The sequence below is a fragment of the Tachysurus fulvidraco genome, chromosome 8 (genome assembly GCF_022655615.1).
Source record: "Tachysurus fulvidraco isolate hzauxx_2018 chromosome 8, HZAU_PFXX_2.0, whole genome shotgun sequence".
In the NCBI taxonomy this organism is placed as follows: domain Eukaryota; kingdom Metazoa; phylum Chordata; class Actinopteri; order Siluriformes; family Bagridae; genus Tachysurus; species Tachysurus fulvidraco.
In genome coordinates, this window is record NC_062525.1 from 1,468,315 (window position 1) to 1,491,125 (window position 22,811).

The 22,811-nt window shown below is 41.4% G+C and overlaps 1 protein-coding gene and 1 long non-coding RNA gene across 2 annotated transcripts; one reads left to right on the plus strand and one right to left on the minus strand.

The window, feature by feature from the left end:
- Positions 1 to 1,082: 1,082 nt before the first annotated feature.
- LOC113649214 (legumain-like) lies at positions 1,083 to 5,953 on the plus strand. Its single transcript, XM_047817824.1, has 11 exons — positions 1,083 to 1,139; positions 1,598 to 1,674; positions 1,866 to 1,963; positions 2,475 to 2,556; positions 2,660 to 2,745; positions 3,675 to 3,750; positions 4,294 to 4,356; positions 4,985 to 5,057; positions 5,141 to 5,259; positions 5,348 to 5,461; positions 5,700 to 5,953. Exons 2-11 carry the CDS (start codon positions 1,603 to 1,605, stop codon positions 5,853 to 5,855), a joined length of 939 nt encoding a protein of 312 aa, XP_047673780.1. The 5' UTR covers positions 1,083 to 1,139; positions 1,598 to 1,602; the 3' UTR covers positions 5,856 to 5,953.
- Positions 5,954 to 9,778: 3,825 nt separating this feature from the next.
- LOC125145378 lies at positions 9,779 to 21,744 on the minus strand. Its single transcript, XR_007143761.1, has 2 exons — positions 21,699 to 21,744; positions 9,779 to 11,317 (listed from the first exon to the last, which is right to left on the minus strand). It is a non-coding gene; the product is annotated as an uncharacterized LOC125145378 (long non-coding RNA).
- Positions 21,745 to 22,811: the final 1,067 nt, after the last annotated feature.

Sequence of the window (22,811 nt, forward strand, 5' to 3'; positions counted from 1 at the left end):
ATCTTGGAGGACCTTCAGTGGCAACCTGTGATGTTTTGGTGAACTCCATGCCCAAGAGTGTTCGGAAATAATGGTGGCCACACAAAATATTGATCCTTTGGGTACAATGACGTTTTCACTTAGGGGTGTACTCACTTTTGTGTCCAGCAGTTTAGACATTAATGGGTGTGTTGAGGTTTTTTTTTTGTTGTTTTTTTTACAGCAAATTTATACTGTTATACAAGCTGAACAATAACTACATTACATTGGAACACAGTGTCATTTCTTAAGTGTTGTCATATGAAAAGATATAATAAAATATTTACATAAATGTGAGGGGTGTACTTACTTCTGTACTCACTTTTGTCAGATACTCTATCTATCTATCTATCTATCTATCTATCTATCCAAAATTAATTTAATGTCAGTGGCCATTTATTACTATAACAGTTAAACTTTTTACTTTTTTTTACCATTTACGCTCCTTTTTAACATTTATGACTGAGGCCTTTCTTTCTCTTATGAGTTTCTTTGCCCTGAATTTTTGGGAACTGAAGTTTAGAGTTACATTTACATTTACATTTACGGCATTTAGCAGACACCCTTATCCAGAGTGACTTACAACTGAGCAACTGAGGGTTAAGGGCCTTGCTCAGGGGCCCAGCAGTGGCAGCTTGGTGGACCTGGGGTTTGAACCCATGACCTTCCGATCAGTAGCCCAACAGCTTAACCACTGAGCTACCACATCCCCACCACAAGTAACCACATATTAGATTTATAGATTGGATATTAATGCTGTACTAATATTGTGTATGATGATTACATTTGTAGAAGAGGAAGACTATGGATGAAGCACTGAAGAAGATTGAAATGCGACTGAAAGGCCAACAAACTCTGGCGGAAAAACGTGAGGTGACTCGTACGTACCTGCTCAAAGACGTGGCTGAACATTTTAAGAACAATCTCTTCAACTTGCTTTCAATTTCTATATAAGCATTATTTTAGTCACGATTTTTAACTTCTTGTTTATCAGAAAAATGTCGTTTCTTTTATAGTCCAGGGCATAAAAAAAAAAGAGAAAGTTTCCTTATTATACAGTATATATATACCCTAGCAGACACACACACGCTGAACAGAAGCAAGTGCAGGAGAGAAATGAGGTACGAATCAATACATTTCTACTTTGATGTAATTGTTAAGGAATATGTATATATTTTTTTAGATTTTATCAGAATATAAATAAAACCATTTTTTAAGAAGTTTAGATAACCCCATGTTTTATACCGAGTAATTTTGTAAATAATAAGACACAGTGTGTGACACAGTACAATACTGAATGATGGTGTGATAAAGTTACTGATACTGTGGAGGAAATACAACTTTAATTATTAAGGAAACAAAACTAAGACAAAAATAACTTATTTTTAATAATCAGATTTTTAAGCAGCGAGCAGCAGATCGGAAATATTGTGTTTACAGATTTACAGTATTTATCTTCTGTGAGTGTATCTCTCTCTCTCTCTCTCTCTCTCTCACACACACACACACACACACACACACACACACACACACACACACACACACATACACATGCCATTTTATTTACAATACTTTGTAGTCAATATGGAAGTTCTCAAGAAACACTGGGTTCTCCTGGCAGCGGATTCTTCAGGTTGGAAAGACTACGGTGATCAGGTGAGAATATTAAAATCAGAAGCTTTTTTGCAGGGTTTTTGTAAATAGGTTGCTTACAAAGAAAAATAAATATTTTGCAAAAATATAATACCTAATACATTAAATTACATTCTCTAACTTTTGTTATATTATCATTTAACATAATTTAGTTTTTTGAAACTACATAACTATATTTACTGTTTCTGTTGCAGGCCAATGTGTGTCACGCTTACCAAGTCATGCACCAGAATGGGATTCCAGATGAACAGATTGTAGTGATGATGTATGACGACATCGCTGATCATGAAAAGTGAGTTTTACAGATTAGAAGTAGAAGTAAAAATGTTCACATAAACTACAGGGTCATTCTGTTGGGTCAGCAACGAGAATTTGGTGTTATAGTCATGGGAAAAATAAAGCACAATAAATTCTATTATTTTTATTCAAAGTATCAGAGCATAAATAACATTTGTGTGGACTTCACCAACTTCTATATGTTGTGACCCAAAAAGTAAACCAACATTCAGACTCCAGGTCATGAGGACCACACAACTGCTATTTTGGCCCTGATACGTACAAATATCACAGGTCAGCATGCACATATTCACACATTCATTCAACCCCTGGGGCAATTTATATAATCCAGTCCATCAACTGTCAAAAAGTCTGGAGAACCTAAAGGAAAGTCCACATTGTCAGTACCTTATGGAGCTGTATGTGGGGCTGTGAGTTTCAGAGCTACTCACTGTATCACTGTGTCACCAGTTATATAATGATATGATGAATAAATATTCATAATAACGTGTGATATTTTTCTGCAGAAACCCTGATAAGGGTAAAATCATTAATGTACCAAATGGACCAAATGTTTACACTGGGGTTCCAAAGGACTACACTGGAGCGGTAATGTATTCTATACACACAAACATTAAATACTCACATTATACTTTATTGTTTTTCCTTTTTTGTGATTTGTTATCTACCTTTTTAAATGGTCCATTATCAGGATGTTACAGCTAAAAACTTTCTTGCTGTACTGCGTGGAGATTCATCTGCTGTGAAGAAAACAGGAGCAAAAAAAGTCATACAAAGGTACTGTATTTCTATCCATTAGGTCAATTTTACTTTTTATATTGTTCAGGTTCTTTCAGCCATTGTTTTATTGAATAAAATATGATTTTCACATAAACTTACAAAGTCAAAATTAATTTAATTATTAGGGCTCAAGGACCTCATATGGGCAAGCACAACATCTCAGTATGTGGCTGCCATGACTTCCGACTGGAGGTTGTTGTCCTCAAAGACCACATGGAGTTGCGTTCTTGTGACTGTTAAAACCTGAATCACTCTGGATCACTCTGGTCCAGGAGTGGCCACAGCTCCTGCTAGAGGAACAAGGCTTGTTCTGTGTTTGTGTATGACAGACCTTAAAAGGGTTGGAGGACAAGAGTCAAATTCGATTCTGTACATTTTATGGTATCCATAACATGTCTGTTTTGTGGCACAGAAGGCCAAGTCTGTAGCTTAGCAGAGCTCGCGGCCCATGTCTTTAAACCCATCACCCAAGTATGTGTGCAAAACCACCATGGTTTGTAGGGCAGTGTAAGTGTAAGCTGAGAATTCTCTTGCTTCAGTTTCCTCTATGACTGAAGCCGGTGCGAGGCCTCAATTGAGGTAGATCGTTGAGCCTTACGGCACAGGAACATGACTGGACATAGAGCCAAGGGAGAGTAGATTGAGCTTTAACTTGGACTTTGTAAGATCCTTTTAAACGACTTTGACTCTGATTTGGTCTTTATTTCACACTGTTTGAGATTGATGTCCTGCTATAAATTGAAGCATCTCCTAAACTTTGTATTTTACTTTTATACTGGTTTTCTTGTAATATTCCTGTAAAGAATGCCCCAAGGTGAAGGGTCTCTGATCCATTTGCAGACTTGTACATGACACAAGGAAACAATACTTCCTGAATAAAACACCTTGCATGCTGTTTAAATGTTGTAACAAATCTTCTCTTTCAGTGGCAGAAATGATACTGTGTTCATCTACCTATCAGACCATGGAGGTCAGGGATCATTTAGCTCTCCAAATTCTAACGTAAGTTCAATAAATTATCTCTTTCTCTACTGTATTTAGAGTTTAGTGCATGTAAGAATTAAGTTGCATTCTGGATCAGATGAAGAAGTTGGATGTTGTTCAAAGATAGAACAGAAGGAAGTGAGCTTATTAGCCTCTGTGTATAGAAATGACTTGATTCTCCTGAGGAGGATATTAATGTGGAGGAGGAGGATGGGGTTTGGCAGTCTAAGGCCCAGGAAGATCAGAAGTTTAAATGTTATTTTGGTTTAAATGTGCTGATCTAGATGCAAATTAAAACTACCAACTGTATTTATGATAAATCTGATCATCTTGTTGTCATGAAGAACATTCGGGTGATTTTAATTATCTAATGGGAAGATAATTGACGTACGTCACCAAATCTGCTCACGGCTCTCAGTTAGATAAACATCTGAGCACTGACTTTACTTTACCTGCTATTTATGTAAAGAATGAAAGAACTGGACACAAGAAGTCTCTAGATACTAATACTATATAATACTGAGATCAGGATTAGTAACAATCAGATGTTTTCTGTTACAGCTTCATGCAGATGACCTCATTAATACAGTGACAGCAATGGCAAAGGCAGGCAAATTTTCAAAGGTATGTATTTTAAAGTCAGACATTTTACTATACTTTTAAATTTATTTCCTTTTCTTTCTACCATTCCATATCTCTTTTTTCTATTATAATGTATATCACAGAAATAACAGATTACATCATAGTGCTGATGAATTCTGGATTGTGATTGGTTGATTTTCTATACCAGCAGCTCTGACAGTAGTGCAGCTGTAAATCACAGGTTCATATTAATGTGCTCATCCTAATACACTGTTGTTTCTATAATGTTACAAAATAAAAGGTGTTTTATTTGCAACTCTGGAGAATGTACAGAATGTGCTGGTTTTTAACAGTCAGGTACAGAATGTTACCAGGGTGACATGAGGTTAAAGAACATTCTTCACCTTATGGAAACATGCCACAGTCGAAACCACTAAGATCGCTGATTTTGATCTATTCTGATTTTGATCTATTTTCTTCACTTGTATCTGTGTGATTTTAGATATTACACATATATTATTTACATACTGCCTCATGATTGGCTGATTAGATAATTACCTGAATGTGTAGGTTTACATGTGCCCTTATCAAGTGTGTGGTGATGACTGGAAAGTCTCATGTTTGTGAGCTCACAATCAGAATTTGTTTAAATCTTGGTCCATGTTTGTAGATGGTGATTTATATAGATGCGTGTTATTCTGGTTCAATGGTGAAGAAGCTGGATGAGCTGAAGGACAGCAACGGTTAGTACAATTTATTTAATTAAAAAGTAATAGCAATTTTTAATATTCTCATTCTTCTAAAAGTCCTTTATCTTTTCTTTCAGTGTATGCAGTTTCTTCATGCAGGCCTGATAAATGCAGCTATTCTTGTTACTATGACCAAAGCTTAAAGACTTGTCTTTCTTCTTGTTTCACTGCTCACTGGCTACAACACACAGAGACAGTTAGTGTTATATAGATGAATACACGTATGGAAATATATGAACATATATGGAAATGTTTATTTCTGCTTTTTTCTCTTAATTCTAAAGGTAAAACTCAACACAACCTCATTTGGAGATCAGTTTTCTTACCTGAAGAAAAGTGTCAGCGAGTCTAAGAGTCAAAAGGGAGATACACAGACACCATGTAACTACGGTGACATGGTAAGTTAAATAGAAATAATAAAATATTGTATTTTGAAGTCCTATCGCAATGGGTGATAGTCAGTTACTGAACAAAGAGAAGCATTAGATAAAAATAATCCATGATCGATCGTATAAAACTGTCGTATAAAAAAGCTTTGTGTGTTATCAACAAAAATGATTCAACATCAATGTTTAAATGCTTACAGTATTTCATTTTATTTAGTCGAATGTTTATGTCTATTTTTCTATTATTTAGAACATACGCAATTTAATGTTGAGTGAATTTCTTGGTGAGACCCTGGAAAGGCAATATGATGATCTTATACAAGTGAGTAAACCTCTTCCACTTCTACTGAACTGCTGTTTATATTTAAAGTTCTTCATTCTGAATAGAAATATGAAGGAAACATGAACATAATAAACAGCCCCACCCACAAAAAGGGTACAGATCAGGGTCAGTTAGAAGGGTCATCTAGATAGATAATAAATAAATATGGACAAAAAGGACAAAAATTAATATTCAGTTATTTTGTGTATATCCGCTGTTTTGTGGAGTCTAGTGTAAGGTATTGAACACCGTTCCACCGGTGAAACACTACCGCTAGGGGCTGAAGCTGCATAATTTCATTGTAACTTTTAAGCATTAAATCCTCTAAAAACACGAAAAAACTTATGTTTCTAGTAAAGTTTATACTCTCAATATTTTTTTAAGCCCACGCACAAAGCATAATATGATTCATAGCCGTCATACTCTTAGAAAAAATTTTTGGGAGAAAACTGACCTAGGTGGCGCTAGACCAGTTTTTCCTTACCTTTAGACGCATCCCTTTCTTCACTGGGGTAATATATTCCAAAACAAATATTCCACAAAAATCCACACAGGTCCAAGGAACTGAAATCTGTAAGCCTTTTAATCCAAAACGCTTTGGTCGCGCCGCAAATATTCCGAAAAATTGGAAACAGTGGTGCGCCACCATCTTTGTTTCGGCTCTAACTTCTCATTGGGGTATTCAAAAATTCTAAATTTACGTCATATTTATAGCCCAGGGCGTAACGAATCAAACAAGCCCTCACTTAAGCCAATCGGTGCTTGTATTGCAGAGATAGACGGCTGAGAAGCCAATGAGGTCAGACATCATTTTTGGGAACCCGCCTTTGACTGACAATTACTCCTTCCAATAGCAATGAAATTGGCCGGGACCTATACAGCTCTTTAGCCAATAAGGAGACGATTCCAACGGTATGCCACGACCCGCCTCTCTAATGCTGGCTTCTGCGCGAAAATCGTGCGCGATGGGTTTATTGCGCAATCCTTGAACTTTTCACACTCTCACAGCTCAGGGTGTCAGGTTACAGGCCTCTTTACACAGCAGAATAGTAGAGAGAGAGGCTGTGCTGGTTTTTGGCCATTTAAACTGAGCATGCAGTCTTTTAATTCAAAGTTATACAGTAAACAATTAAACAAGAAACACATGACCGGATGGACATGTCCGTAGAAAAATAGTGTTATTGAAGCCATTTTTGGGTCTTTTGACTTGATTTTTTTTTTGGTGAAAGCCAAGACATGTGGCTATGACCCTCAGGTGTTAAATGTTACCTAACATGTTCCAGAGAAATAAGATAAATTAAAAACCTCAGGCGAAAATCAAAATTTTCCATTCTAGCCTCTGTAACTTTGTGTCAGTAAGGCCTAGAATCAATCTGACACTTGTATCTGAAACTAGAGAATCACTTCTTTCCAATGAGACCAGGCTCACCCCTGTGTGTTAAAGTATGTGGGAGCTGTATCACTTTTTGTTTTGTATACAATTTCGTCCGATCGTTCGTGTGCGATAACAGGTTAAATTAAAGAACTAAAGTGGAAAAGAATGTTATTAATAATGTTATAGTAATTATACATAATGTAATAATGTTAGGTACAAATTTGTATTTAACTCCCAGACTGAATGAAGTCAGTAGCGTTTTATTTAAGTGTTATATTTTCCTGCAAACGCCTCCACCTTGTGTGTGTGGAGTTTGCATGTTCTCCCCGTGCCTCGGGGGTTTCCTCCGGGTACTCCGGTTTCCTCCCCCGGTCCAAAGACATGCATGGTAGGTTCATTGGTATCTCTGGAAAATTGTGTGTGTGTGTGTGTGTGTGTGTGAGTGAATGAGAGTGTGTGTGCGCTGCGATGGGTTGGCACTCCGTCCAGGGTGTATCCTGCTCGATGCCCGATGACCTCTGAGATGACCCGAGAAGTTCAGATAGGCGGTAAAAAATGAGTGAACGAATGAATGAATTTTCCTGCAAAGACACAACGCCATCTAGTGTCTGTGAGAAAGTAGACTCAGAGAGGTTCAGAGAATAACAACAATAACAACAACAACAACAACAACAATAATAATAATAATAATAATAATAATAATAAATTAAGAATTATTTACTTAATAATATTTTTATTTTATACTACTACTACTACTACTACTACTAATAATAATAATAATAATAATAATAATTATTATTATTATTATTATTATTATAACACCAAACTTATGCCAATAAACTATATATATATATATATATATATATATATATATATATATATATATATATATATATATATATATATATATATATATATTAATAAAAAAGTTATATATATTATAAAATATATATTAGTAAAAAAGTTTAATAAAAAGTTTTTATTAATTAAAAAAATATATAAATCAAAAATTCCAAACAAACAGACAAATTAATAAATAAACAAATACAATTGATCTTTGGTAAAAACAATGAGTGTGTGTGTGTGTGTGTGGGGGAACTGCACAATTGTTAATGAACTGAGAGTTCACTTCATGAGGGTTTTTGTTTCAGATTCACACACACACACACACACACACACACACACACACACACACACACACACACACACACGGACAGACATATACTGTTCTGAACAGCTGAGCTCATGCTTAAGAGCTTTGTGTGAGATCAGTGTTTAGTTCATTTAATCTTTCAGTCAAGATCAAGAGTTGTTTATTCATGACGAAGATTCACTCCAACTTTGAGGCATGAGATTCACTTAGAGGATCAGTGTCTGAATCAGTGTATCATTTGTGTCATGAGATTCACTTAGAGGATCAGTGTTTGAATCAGTGTATCATTTGTGTCATGAGATTCACTTAGAGGATCAGTGTCTGAATCAGTGTATCATTTGTGTCATGAGATTCACTTAGAGGATCAGTGTTTGAACAACCCAGTCTCACGGCAGTTCGTCACACAGGTCACGAAATGTAATCTATTTGATTCGTGTTCGTGGAGACGCATTTCCCTTTTTTCCCTCACTTTCGATCTAATGTATTTCAATAGGAAGCTAATTTCGTGTCTGCATCACGTTTTTCTTTCTTTCTTTCTTTCTTTTAGTGCTTTATATTCTGTAGAGTACTAACCATTGTGCTGTGGCTTCTTTTCTGAGAAAAGCCATTTTTCCATCTATTTGGTGTGTTAAATCAGACACCAAACTAAATACTACATTAAACGTCAGCTAAAACTACTGTACCTGATGACCAAATGTAGATTCTCTTTTAATAATATCCTCATCTTTCTTTCAACACATAAACACCAAAAGTGTGCTTGATCATTCAACAATACGATGTCATGACCATGCGTAGCAGTGTGATGTAAATCAATTTCATTCTTTTAATCTTTTATTATTTCTAAATATATTGCAGTCACTGGACCACTGGGTGTCCTCGAGATAATTGATAACTTTGATAGAGAAGGAGACGTGTATGCTGATGGTCTGTATGCTGGCACGGAGACGTCCGCTAGTGGTTTTGAAAATAAACCTGGGAAGCGCATTCCTAAAGCTGAAGCCAAAGCTGAGGCTGGTGTAGGACGAGTTGGAGCAGCGTGGAGCATATTTGCTGTCGAAGCTAACGGTCCAAATGCTTCTGCCAGGGCTACGGCTGTTGGCTGGGAAGCAAGAGCCATGGCTGTAGCGGAGCTTGGAAGTGTATCTGCTGTAGCTGGTCCAGTACAGGCAAAGCTGGGGTTGGGGATTGACACTGGTGTGAGTGTTAGCCCAACTAAAATAGAAGCAAAGTTTCTAGGGACTGGAGTGACATTGGGCACCACAATGGGAATTTCACTTTTTGGAAGTGAGTTTAAAATAAAACTTTTTTGAAGTTAAAGTGGATTAATTTACTCTAAGATTTTGCATATGATTAATAAGGTAAAGTATGAATTCTAGCACTTACTGTAATCCTAACAGCTCATAATGTAAGCATGTTGATGAATGAAAATGGTTTCTGTGATCTTTCCAATATTCAATACCATGTTATGTTTGTTTTTTCAATACCATGATCATTATAACATTTAGTAAGTGATCCTTTTTTTATTGCAAGTAATTGAACTTGTAACATCTGTTCTTAATTGATTCAAGCATGTGTATGATAATCCTGTGTGTCTAATAGAGCATCATATTCAAACAGGTTCATATTATGTATTAAACAACTAACCTTAAAATTGTTCACACAAACAACAGTCAAGACACAAATGACCTATAAACAGATTGTATTTCTCAGTCTTTGTGTGAGGAACCGGTTCACTTCATTCTACATATCTCTGAATCACAACTATTGCAAATCCTCCAACCACAAGCTGTGGTTAAAGTTACAGAAATCACATTTTTCTTTATTCTGATTTTTAATGGAATGTTAACTGAAGATCTTGACATGTATCTGCAAGATATTATACTGTGTGCTGTTTCCACATGATTCCTAATACAGTGTCTGTGTGTATAGATTATGTGTAATGATTGCTATCTGTGTGTTTGTGTGTGTGTGTGTGTGTGTGTGTGTGTGTGTGTGTGTGTGTGTGTGTGTGTGTGTGTGTGTGTGAGATGACATGGTTTCACACTGTTAAATGGATATAAGGTTACAATCTGCTTCGCAGTCTAATTAAGTAAAGGTTTTTGTATTCAGTCCATGCTTACACTTAATTTTAGATTTTTTTATAGAAAATATAAGAATCTTTATTTATCTTCATATGGCTCTAATATATAAATATAAGTAAAAATATACAAATTGGGCCCAATTAGGCATTTTCTTTCCCCGGTTTCATGTGATTTGTTAGTGTTACAAGGTCTCAGGTGTGAATGGGGAGCAGGTGTGTTAAGACCATACAGTGGTTTAACAGGACAGGTTACACTCAGGACAGGCCTCGCCATAATCCACCAAAGAAGTTGAGTGCACGTGGTCAGTGTCATATCCAGCAGTTGTGTTTGGGAAATAGACGTACGAATGCTGCCAGCATTGCTGCAGAGGTTGAAGGTGTGGGTGTGGAGTGGCTGGGGGTTGGTGTAGCCTATCAGTGCTCAGACCATATGCCACACACTGCATCAAATTGGTCTGCATGGCTGTCGCCCCAGAAGGAAGCCTCTTCTAATGATGATGCACAAGAAAGCCACAAACAGTTTGCTGAAGACAAGCAGACTAAGTACATGGATTACTGGAACCCTGTTCTGTGGCCTGATGAGAACAAGATAAACGTATTTGGATCAGATGGTGTGGAGCGTCTGTGGTAGCAACCAGGTGAGGGGTACAGAGACAAGTGTGTCTTGCCTACAGTCAAGCATGGTGGTGGGAGTGTCATGGTCTGGGGCTGCATGAGTGCTGCAGGCACTGGGGGAGCTACAGGTCACTGAGGGAACCATGAATGTCAACATGTACTATGACATACTGAAGCAGAGCATGATCCCCTCCCTTCAGAGACTGGGCTGCAGGGCAGTATTCATACATGATAACAACTCCAAACACACCTCCAATACAAACGATGCCTTGATAATTAAGCTGAGGGTAAAGGTGTTGGACTGGCCAAGCATGTATCCAGACCTAAACATAATACATAATTATAAACACTGAGTGTGGGATTATAAATCATTACAAACTTTGAGAGTGTGATTACAAATCATTATAAACACTAGATAGTGGGAATATAAATCATTATAAACTTTGAGAGTGTGATTATTAATCATTATAAACTGAGAGTGGGATTATAAATCATTATAAACACTGAGAGTGGGATTATAAATCATTATAAACATTCATAATGGGATTATTAATCATTATAAACACAGAAGTGAGATTATAAATCATTATAAACACTGAGAGTGGGATTATAAATCATTATAAATACTGAGACTGGATTTATAAATCATTATAAACACTGAGAGTGGGATTATAAATCATAATAAACACAGAGCCTGTGATTATAAATCATTATAAACACTGAGACTGGATTTATAAATCATTATAAACACAGAAGTGAGATCATAAATCAATATAAACACAGAGTTGGATTTTAAATGATTATAAACACTGAGAGTGTGATTATAAATCATTATAAACACAGAAGTGAGATCATAAATCAATATAAATGCAGAGTTGGATTTTAAATGATTATAAACACTGAGAGGGGGATTATCAATCATTCTAAACACTGAAAGTTGGATTATAAATCATTATAAACAGCGAGATTGGGATTAAAAATCATTATAAACACATACTGGGATTATAAATCATTATAAACTGAGAGTGGGATTATAAATCATTATAAACACAGAGTAGGATTATAAAAAATTATAAACACTGAGAGTGGGAATATAAATCATTATAAACACTGAGAGTGGGAATATAAACCATTATAAACTTTGAGAGTGTGATTATAAATCATTATAAACTGAGAGTAGGATTATAAATCATTATAAACACTGAGTGGGATTATAAATCATTATAAACTGAGAGTGGGATTATAAATATTTATAAACATTGAGAGTGGGATTATAAATCATTATAAACACTCAGAGTGGGATTATAAATCATTATAAACATTGAGAGTGGGATTATAAATCATTATAAACACTCAGAGTGGGATTATAAATCATTATAAACACAGAAGTGAGATTATAAATCATTATAAACACTGAGAGTGGGATTATAAATCATTATAAAGACTGATAGAGGGATTTTAAATCATTACAAACACTGAGAGTGTGATTATAAATCATTAAAAACAATGAGAGATGGATTATAAATCATTATAAACTTTGAGATTGGGATTAAAAATCATTATAAACTAAGAGTGGGATTATAAATCATTATATACATTGAGACTGAGATTATAAATCAATATAAACACTGAGAGTTGGATTTTAAATCATTATAAACACTGAGATTGGGATTATAAATCATTTTAAACACTGAGAGTGGGATTATAAATCATTATAAACACTGGGAGAGGGATAAAAAATCATTGTAAACATTGGGAGCGGGAATATAAATCATTATAAACACTAAGACTGTGATTATAAATCATTATAAACACTGGGAGTGTGATTATAAATCATTATAAACACTGAGAGTGGGATTTTAAATCATTATAAACACTCAGAGTGGGATTATAAATCATTATAAACACAGAAGTGAGATTATAAATCAATATAAATGCAGAGTTGGATTTTAAATGATTATCAACACTGAGAGTGGGATTATAAATCATTATAAACAATGAGAGTGGGATTATAAATCATTATAAACACAGAGTGGGATTATAAATCATTATGAACACTGGGAGTGGCATTATAAATCATTATAAAGACTGATAGTGGGATTTTAAATCATTACAAACACTGAGAGTGGGATTATAAATCATTAAAAACAATGAGAGTGGGATTAAAAATCATTATAAACTAAGAGTGGGGTTATAAATTATTATATACATTGAGACTGAGATTATAAATCAATATAAACTCTGAGAGTTGGATTATAAATCATTATAAACACTGAGATTGGGATTATAAATCATTTTAAACACTGAGAGTGGGATTATAAATCATAATAAACACTGGGAGTGGGATAAAAAAAATCATTGTAAACATTGGGAGCGGGATTATAAATCATTATAAACACTGAGACTGTGATTATAAATCATTATAAACACTGGGAGTGTAATAATAAATCATTATAAACACTGGGAGTGTGATTATAAGTCATTATAAACACAGAAGTGAGATTATAAATCAATATAAATGCAGAGTTGGATTTTAAATGATTATAAACACTGAGAGTGGGGTTAAAAATCATTATAAACACAGAGCGGGATTATAAATCGTTATAAACGTCTCTAGGTTACGACCATAACCCTAGTTCCCTGAGGAACGAGACGCTGCATCAAAACGCTATGGGAACGCCCTCTGCGTGACCGCGCTCTGAACCACGTGTGTAATCTGACCAATAGGCGTTGGGACGTTGGGATCGGCGGATGACGTCGCGTAAACAGGAAGCTACAAATGGCTACGAGATGGAAAAGACGCTAGCTCCTGTGAGAGAGGGATGCAGGGAGTGTGGCACAGAGACACAGCGTCTCGTTCCTCAGGGAACTAGGGTTATGGTCGTAACCTAGAGACGTTCCCTTTCGGAACTTGAGCTGTGTCGAAACGCTATGGGAACGAGTGTCCAATCACGCCACACTGACCAGACCCTGCACGTAGGACAGAGGAGCCCAGGGTGGCTCTAAGGTCAATGTCATAGAACCTGACAAAGGTCAGCGGGGTGAGAAACCCAGGTTTCGGATAGAGAAACACTCTGGCCCTGCCAGGGGCAAATTCCAGGCGAGGACAGGGCCTCCAGATCCCGATCGTCTTCAGGGAGGAAATCGCCAAGAGGAAGGTGGTCTTAATAGATAGAAACCTAAGGGCCACTTCGATCAATGGCTCGAAGGGGGGCTCCGATAGAGCCGCCAACACAACTGCCAGATCCCAGACAAGCACTCTGGGTCGCATCCCGGGCCTCAGCCTCTGGGCACTGTGGAGGAAACGTGTCACCAATGGGTGCCTACCCAGCGACTGCCCCGCCGGCGGGGTGCTAAATGCCGCGATTGCGGACACATAAACCTTCAGGGTCAAGGGGGTTAACCATGCGGCAAACTGTTCCTGTAAGAACTCCAGAACTGAGCCAATCGGGCAGTTAACTGGTTCCAGACCATGGTGCTCACACCACGACGTAAACAGTCGCCATCGTGCGGCGTACGACCTCCTCGTGGAGGAAGCTCTGGAGTGGAGAAGGGTCTCTACTACCTCGGTAGTGAGACCAGCCGACATGAACTGTGCCCCTTCAGGGGCCACAGCCACAGCCTCCGCAGCTCTGGGCGGGGGGTGCACCAGGGTTCTGCCCGCCTGTGAGAGGGCCCCCGAGTAGGGACACCAGATCCGCAAACCATGGCTTGCCCAGCCATCGGGGTGCTACCAGGAGGAGACGGACTCCAACCCGGCGAACTCTCTCCAGAACTCCAGGGAGCAGTGCGATCGGGGGAAAGGTATACAGGCATAGCCTCAGCCACGACTGCACCATGGCATCCAGACCTAACGGGGCTGGGTGAGAGAGGGAGAACCAGAGGGGACAGTGTGAGGTCTCCCGGGTCGCAAACAGATCCACCTGGGCTCTGCAGAACCTCCGCCATATGAACTCCACCACCTCGGGATGGAGACGCCATTCCCCAGGCCTCGGCCCCTGCCTCGACAGGGCATCTGCTCTGACATTCAACCGTCCCAGGATATAAATGTGTGCTTTAACTCTCTACATTTGATTATATTGTCTTCTGGTAAAGTAGGTTCCTGTTCCTGTCCTATCTGCTTAACTCACTTTGTTCTAGAGTAGTGTGATTTGAATTCGTGTTATATTATATACCATTGTTGATTTTCATAGTGTTGGTCTTTGTTGTTCTCTCAGCTGATTAATCAGGAGTAGTTTCAGTCTCCCTTAAGGTGTGAATTGGGGGCAGGGCTTACCTATTTAAATTGAAGGTGAACCAGCCTAATCTTCAGTGTGCTTTAACTCTCTACATTTGATTATATTGTCTTCTGGTAAAGTAGGTTCCTGTCTTTTGTATACTATCTGCTTAACTCACTTTGTTCTAGAGTAGTGCGATTTGAATTGTGTTATATTCTATACCATTGTTGATTTTTATAGTGTTGGTCTTTGTTGTTCTCTCAGCTGATTAATCAGGAGTAGTTTCAGTCTCCCTTAAGGTGTGAATTGAGGGCAGGGCTTACCTATTTAAATTGAAGGTCAGAATCTCTCTCTAACATTAGTGTCTAGTACTGCTTGATATATTCTACCATACCTTAATTCTCATTCTTGTTTGACTACAAATATGTGCATTAAACCCATCTCTGTACTCAAGGCCTTCTCTCGCAGACGCTCTCATCCACAGAGCAGAGGTCACAATCCCAGTAACCTCATCTACCCTCCTCTGTTGTGTAAGTCTCAAACAGTGGTGGTAGGTGGGCTCTGGAATTGTCAGTCTGCTGAAAAGAAAGCTGATTTTATCTCTGCTTTAACTTCCCATTACTCCTTTGATTTTTTTGCTCTAACAGAGACCTGGATATCCCCACAGAACACTGCTACACCAGCTGCTTTATCCTCTGCCTATGCTTTCTCTCACTCACCAAGAGAAACAGGCAGGCGTGGTGGTACAGGTTTATTGTTGTCAATGAAATGGTGCTTTACACCTCTACTCTTCTCTCATTTAACCATCTCTTCTTTTGAATTCCATGCCATTTCAGTTAGCTCTCCTATCAACCTTGTTATCATTGTTGTCTACCGCCCTCCTGGTACCCGAGGAGACTTCCTGGAGAAAATAGACTCACTGCTTAGTGCTTTCCCTTCCGATAGCCCCCCCCCTGACAGTGCTTGGTGACTTCAACCTCCCCTCTGACAAGCTACATTCTTCTTCCCTCCTGTCTCTTCTCGACTCTTTCTCCCTCACACTCAACAGCTACATCCCCACACACAAAGGAGGTGGTCATGGACCTGGTTTTCACCCGTCCTTCTCCAGCTACAGACGTGACTGCTACCCCACTACACATCTCTGATCATCACCTGGTATCCTTCACCATCACTCTACCTATCCTACCTAAAACTACCTCTCACCCCCTCGCTCTTACTCGCCGCAAACTTCACTCTGTCTCCCCTTCATCTGTAGCTTCTGGCATTCTTTCTTCCCTTCCTGATACTGAGTCTTTTTCCTCACTACACATGGACTCAGCCACAGATACTTTCCTCTCATCTCTTTCCTCAACTATGGACGTCCTCTGCCCTATGTTCACTAAACCCAAGAAAACTTTTTGTTCTGCTCCTTGGCTTTCAGATGTGCTGCGCAACAATCGGAGAGAGCTAAGATCATCAGAGAGAAAGTGGAAGAAATCACAACTTGATGCAGATCTTGATTTTTAAAGAACACTTCTTGTCAAGTTCTCCTCAGATGTGACTTCTGCCAAGACTTCCTTCTACAAGGAAAAGCTTGAAGCTTCCTCACATGACCCTCGGAAATTTAACAACATCATCTCTTCTCTGCTCACCCCCCCGGCTCCACCTTCTTCATTCTCCCTGACTGCAGAAGACTTTGCTTCTTTCTACCAGGGGAAGATTGAGGAAATCTGCCAGACCTTCACTTCAGCCCCGACTGCACTTACATCTCAGAGTATGCATTCCCCTACACCTTCGTTGTCATATTTCTCAACAGTGGCAGCAGAAGAGATTTTATGACTCATCCAGTCCTGCAATCTTACCACCTGCCCATTGGATCCACTCCCTACCACTATGCTCCAGACCATCTCACAAGACCTCTTGCCCTTCATTTCCACTATCGTCAATAGATCCATAGCATCTGGTCAGGTACCAACTACTTTCAAGAGAGCAAGGGTTATTCCCATCCTAAAGAAACCTGCTCTGGATACATCAGACATCAGTAACTACAGACCGATATCACTTCTCTCATTTCTTTCAAAAATTCTTGAACGCATTGTCTATAATCAACTGTCTGTCTATCTCTCACAGAACAACCTCCAAGATCCCAACCAGTCTGGCTTTAAAGCAGCTCACTCTACAGAGACAGCCCTTTTGGATGTCTCTGAGAAGCTACATACTGCTAGATCAGCCAAACTGTCATCCGTCCTTATCCTTCTTGACCTTTCAGCAGCGTTTGATACGGTCAACCACAAGACTCTCTTATCCACCCTCAAGAGTCTTGGGATTTGCAGTTCAGCTTGGGAATGGTTTGCCTCCTACCTGGAAGGACGCTCATATCAAGTAACATGGAGGGGAGTGACATCTGCTCCACGCAGACTCTCCACTGGTGTCCCACAGGGCTCAGTACTTGGTCCTCTTCTTTTCTCCCTGTATACTCACTCTCTTGGTGAAGTTATTTCATCACATGGGTTCTCTTACCACTGCTATGCTGATGATACACAACTTATCTTCTCTTTCCCACCCTCAGATGCCACAGCTTCTGACCGGATCAGCATGTCTGGCATAAATTTCATCATGGATGACTGCTCATCAGTTAAAGCTCAATCCTAGCAAAACTGAACTGCTGTTCATCCCAAGTGATTCATCCCCAGGTCATGATCTTGCTATATCCTTGCACAACGATCTGATCTCCCCTTCAGCCACAGCTCGCAACCTTGGGGTAACCATGGACAATCAACTGTACTTTTCCTCTCATGTTGCTAATGTGACTCGCTCATGTCGGTTTCTTCTCTACAACATTAGAAAGATTCGGCCATTTTTGTCCACACAGACTGCTCAGGTACTTGTTCAGTCTCTTGTCATTTCTAGACTGGATTACTGCAATGCACTGCTGGCAGGTCTACCTATGAACGCAATCCGACCTCTGCAAATGATCCAAAATGCAGCTGTCCGGCTTGTTTTCAACCTGCCAAAGCTCTCGCATACCACCCCGCTGCTGCGATCCCTCCACTGGCTTCTGGTAGCTGCACACATCAGATTCAAAACACTGATGCTGGCCTACAAAGCCAAAAATGGACCAGCTCCCTCTTACCTCAAAGCCCTCATCATTCCTCGCACTGCACCCCGCAACCTCCGATCTACCAGCACTGCTCGACTGGTTCCACCATCTCTCAGGGTAAGAGGCAAGTATACCTTTTCTCTGTACAGACTCTTCTCTGTTCTGGCACCAAGGTGGTGGAATGAACTTCCCCTAAAGGTCCGGACAGCTGAGTCACTGGCTATTTTCAAGCGGCAGTTGAAGACCTACTTATTCAGGAAACATTTCAACTAGCACTTCTTTCCTTATCTTTTACATTTAAAAAAAACAAAAAAAAAACCTTTGACACTTTTTCATTGTATCTTTGAACAAATGTTTTAAACTCATGGTATCTTAAGTATGTAACCTAGTGAACCAGCATTAATGTATTCAATGTTAGAGATTTAAGCACTTATGTACGTCGCTCTGGATAAGGGCGTCTGCCAAATGCTGTAAATGTAAATGTAAATGGCCCTCAAAGAGAGGAGTATGTCCCGAGACCACAAGAGGATCGCTCGTGCTAGCCTGTACAAAGGGCGAGATCAGAGGCTCCCTTGGTGGTTGATGTAGGAGACCACCTCAGTATTGTACAAGTGGACCAATACGTGGCGATCTCTCAAGTCCGGGAGGAATGTTTTAACCCCAAAAACACCGCCATTATCTCCAGGCAATTTATGTGCCACGAGAGACGTGGGCCGCTCCACAGACCCTGGACAGAGTGGCCACACATGGATCCCCCAACATGGGGCCTTGTTACAGAAACGTTCGGTCTTTCCAAACCTCCAAGGCTCGAAGGGCACGCTGCGAGACCTTGATGGAACGATATGGGTTGCCCTTGAGAGAAAACCCCCTGCCCCAGAGCCACCACTGGAGGGGACTCATGTGCAGGCCAAGCGGGATTACACTGGACACAACTGCCATGAGCCCTAGCAGTCTCTGGAACTGCTTCACAGTAAGTGGCTGGCCTTCCCGCACTCTCCTGAACGAGGTTAGGCCGAACAGGAGGAACCAATATTGGTGAGCTTCGCCCCCGAAAGCAAACCTAGGAACCTCCTGCAGGAAGGATGGAAACGTGAAAGTATGCATCTTCCAGATTCAATGTGACGAACCAGTCCCCGGACCTGATCTGAGTCACGACCTCCTCGAGGGTGAGCATCCTAAAGCTGAGCCTCTTGAGAGAGCGGTTCAAGGACCGTAGATCTAGAATGGGACACAACCCACCATCCTTCTTCGGAACGACAAAGTACGGGCTGTAGAAACCTGACTCCCGAACAGAGGGGGGAAGCACCTCGATGGTTCCTCTCCTCAGGAGTGTGTGCACTTCCCGTTCCAGGACCAGAGCCTGCTCGGGTCTCACCAGGGTGGGACACATCCCGTTGAAACGGGGAGGAGAGGACACAAACTGAACTGTATAGCCGTCCTCTATGATCCGCAGGACCCACAGGGAGACTCCTGCCAGCTCCTCCCAAGCTGTCAGAAAGTTCCTCAGGGGAACCAGCCCCTCGAGGCTGGCCTCTGACCCACTCAGAGCAGCTGGGGCCAAGCCCTGCAGCTGATGGCGCCTCGCGAGAGGCGGCGGACCCTCCCCCTCCACAGCGAACCTTCGGGTGGAAAGGTGGGGAGTGAACCGCTGGAGGGAAGCTGTGCCCTGAAGCACATCCTGTGGCAGGGCTGCCAGACTGGCCTCCATGACCTGAACGGCCGGAGCAACATACTGCGCCCGGTGATACCTCCTGAGAGGCGTCGGGTCGCCCCCATCCGTACCGAGACTTTGGGCGGAAGTGTAGGGAGGTACCTGCTGGCAGGGGGCCGTGCTCTGGAGCACATCTTGTGGCAGAGCCAATGGCCCAGCGCCTCGGTGGTGCAGGGGAGGGATGGGCACCGTAACGTGAGGTGTGCCCCATCCCCCCAACCGTAGTCTGACAGGGTCTATGCACCCCTGCCCGTTTATCAAAGGCGAGGGCGACCCTCAGGTCATCCTGCTCCTTCTTGGGCCCAGAACATCGCCTTGGGCCCTTAGGCCCCACCCACGGAGATCGGGTGGCCATGCTCTGTTTCTGGGCCTCGTGGTGCCCGAAAGGACCAGGCTGGGGCTGCCACCGAACAGCCCCACGAGATCGCCGAGGGAGGTACTGCTGAAATGCAGCCGACTGCTTTTTAGACTCCTGGAACTTGTTCACGACCATCGTTTTCACAGTGTCGCAAAACAGTCCAGGAGAAGCCATCGGTGCATCAAGAAGCACAGCTTGATCCTTGTCCGGGAGGTTGGACAAGGTGAGCCACAGATGCCTTTCAGTGGCCACAAGGGCCGCCATGGACCGACCAACGGCCCGCACCGTGTGTTTCGTGGCCCGAAGAGTCAAGTCGGCAGTGCGGCGCAACTCCTCAATATCAGCGGTCCCGGAGCTAATTTCCTCACCCAAATCTTGTAGAAGGTCAGCCTTGTATGTGTGCAATACGCCCATGGTGTGGAGGCAGCCCGCGGCTTGACCTGCTGCTGCGTAAGCCTTCCCCACTAAGGCCGACGTAGCATGTAGCGGCTTAGTAGGGAACATCGCTTTTAGCGATGATGCTACGCTAGAGGAGAGATAGCTAGCCAGCGTCTCTTCCACACGTGGTATCGCCCCGTAGCCGCATGCCTTAGCCCCAACCACATTCGCGTAAAGCGAGAAGTGACTAGGAGAAGTGCGAGTAGAGTACGGGGTTTTCGAGGATCTGGACACCTCGGCGTGCAGATCGGGAAAAAATGGCAGGCTCCGGCGCTGAGGAAGTGACACAGGGCGCAGGAAACGCTTATCCAGCTTACTGGGTGTGCGTTGCTTCTGCTGCTCCACTGGCCAATCTAAATCCAGCTTGGCTACGGCTCGTGTCACGACCTCGAGGAGCTCCTCATACAGCACAGGCTGTGAGGATCCCAGGGGCTCGCTAGCATCCATCAGCTCTCCTTCCTCGGAGGGAGAGACATGTAATGCTGCGCTGCTCGCGCCAGGAGAAGAAGCAGCCATCAGGCCCGCTTCTCCGCGAAAGCCGCAGCTCGATTCAGCAGACGAGGCTGGAGAGGACTCATCCGCCTCCAATCCCGCTGCTAAATCTACCTGCGAGCCCCACGAGCGCCGGCAAGAGCGGGACCGGAGCCGCGAGGGAGAGTGCTCTCCTCGAAGAGCGCTCTCCGGGAGCGAAGCGTGCGCATAGCCATGCGGCTGCAATGCGAGCAATCGACTTCCACGAGAGCCGATTGTGCATGCTCCACTCCAAAGCAAACAACACACCGATCATGCGAATCCTTCCCGGTAATGAAACGGGGACAGGGAAAAACACATTTACGGAAATTCTTTCTGCCAGCCATCACTCGATCAGCAACATGGTATCTGCTGTAAAAACAGCGCTTACCTGAACGAGCAGAAGCTAGCGTCTTGTCCATCTCGCAGCCATTTGTAGCTTCCTGTTTACGCAACGTCATCCACTGATGACGTCACGTCCCAACGCCTACTGGTCAGATTACACACGTGGTTCAGAGCACGGTCACGCAGAGGGCGTTCCCATAGCGTTTTGATGCAGCTTGAGTTCCGAAAGGGAACACTGAGATCTGCTCACGTACACCATGTGCATAATGAAGTGTGTGTGTGTGTGTGTGTGTGTGTGTGTCAGAATCAGAATCAGAAAGGTCTTTATTGCCAAGTATGTTTTCACATATGAGTGTGAATGTGTTCTATTACAGTAGCTCCACAGTGTAAGAACAGGATGGCATTGATAAGGCATGAACACATATACTGTATAATAAATGCAGTTGTATGTACAGTGGATAAATGTGCAAATTGAAATATAGATGTGCAAATTGAAATATAAATAAGTAAGTGTGAGTAAATAATGTAAGAATAGAGTTTGTTCATCAGATGTATGTTAAGTGTTCATCAGATGGATAGCCTGAGGGAAGAAACTGTTCCTATGTATGTTCGTTTTGGTGCTCAGGGCTCTGTAGCATCGACCAGATGGCAACAGTTCGAAGAGTGTGTGTGCTGGATGTGAGGGGGCCAGAGTGAGTGTCTTTGCCCTTTTGCTCACTCTGAAGTTACAATCCTTCACCCTCTCTGAGATCACAAAACTCAGGACTTTTGTTAGTTCCCAGAATATCTAAGTCTACTAAAGGTGGTAGAGCGTTTTCTTATTTAGCTCCCAAACTTTGGAATAGTCTTCCTGATAGTGTTCAGGGCTCAGACACACTTTCCCAGTTTAAATGTAGATTAAAAACTCATCTCTTTAGTCAGGCATACACACACACATAATACATCCTATAGTATCATGCACTAGTACATCAGACCTGCACATTTTTATGAACAGCAGATATGTTAATCCCTCTCCACTGCTTCTCTCTTTGTACCCATCCCGAGGCATCCAGACATTGTACCAGCTCCCAACGTCCTCTGTGGGATGAAGCCTTTGGACAGTCCACTGAGCCAAGGCCGACTCTAAGAATCCTGAGACATCTCCAGTTAGACTCTGTGA

Bases quoted from the DNA above. Each gene is read 5' to 3' on its own strand.
- LOC113649214 (XM_047817824.1), top strand. From the start codon at position 1,603: ATGGAAGTTCTCAAGAAACACTGGGTTCTCCTGGCAGCGGATTCTTCA. The intron at 1,964-2,474 runs GTGAGTTTTACA...ATTTTTCTGCAG, and splicing joins GACATCGCTGATCATGAAAA to AAACCCTGATAAGGGTAAAA. The intron at 4,357-4,984 runs GTATGTATTTTA...CCATGTTTGTAG, and splicing joins AGGCAGGCAAATTTTCAAAG to ATGGTGATTTATATAGATGC.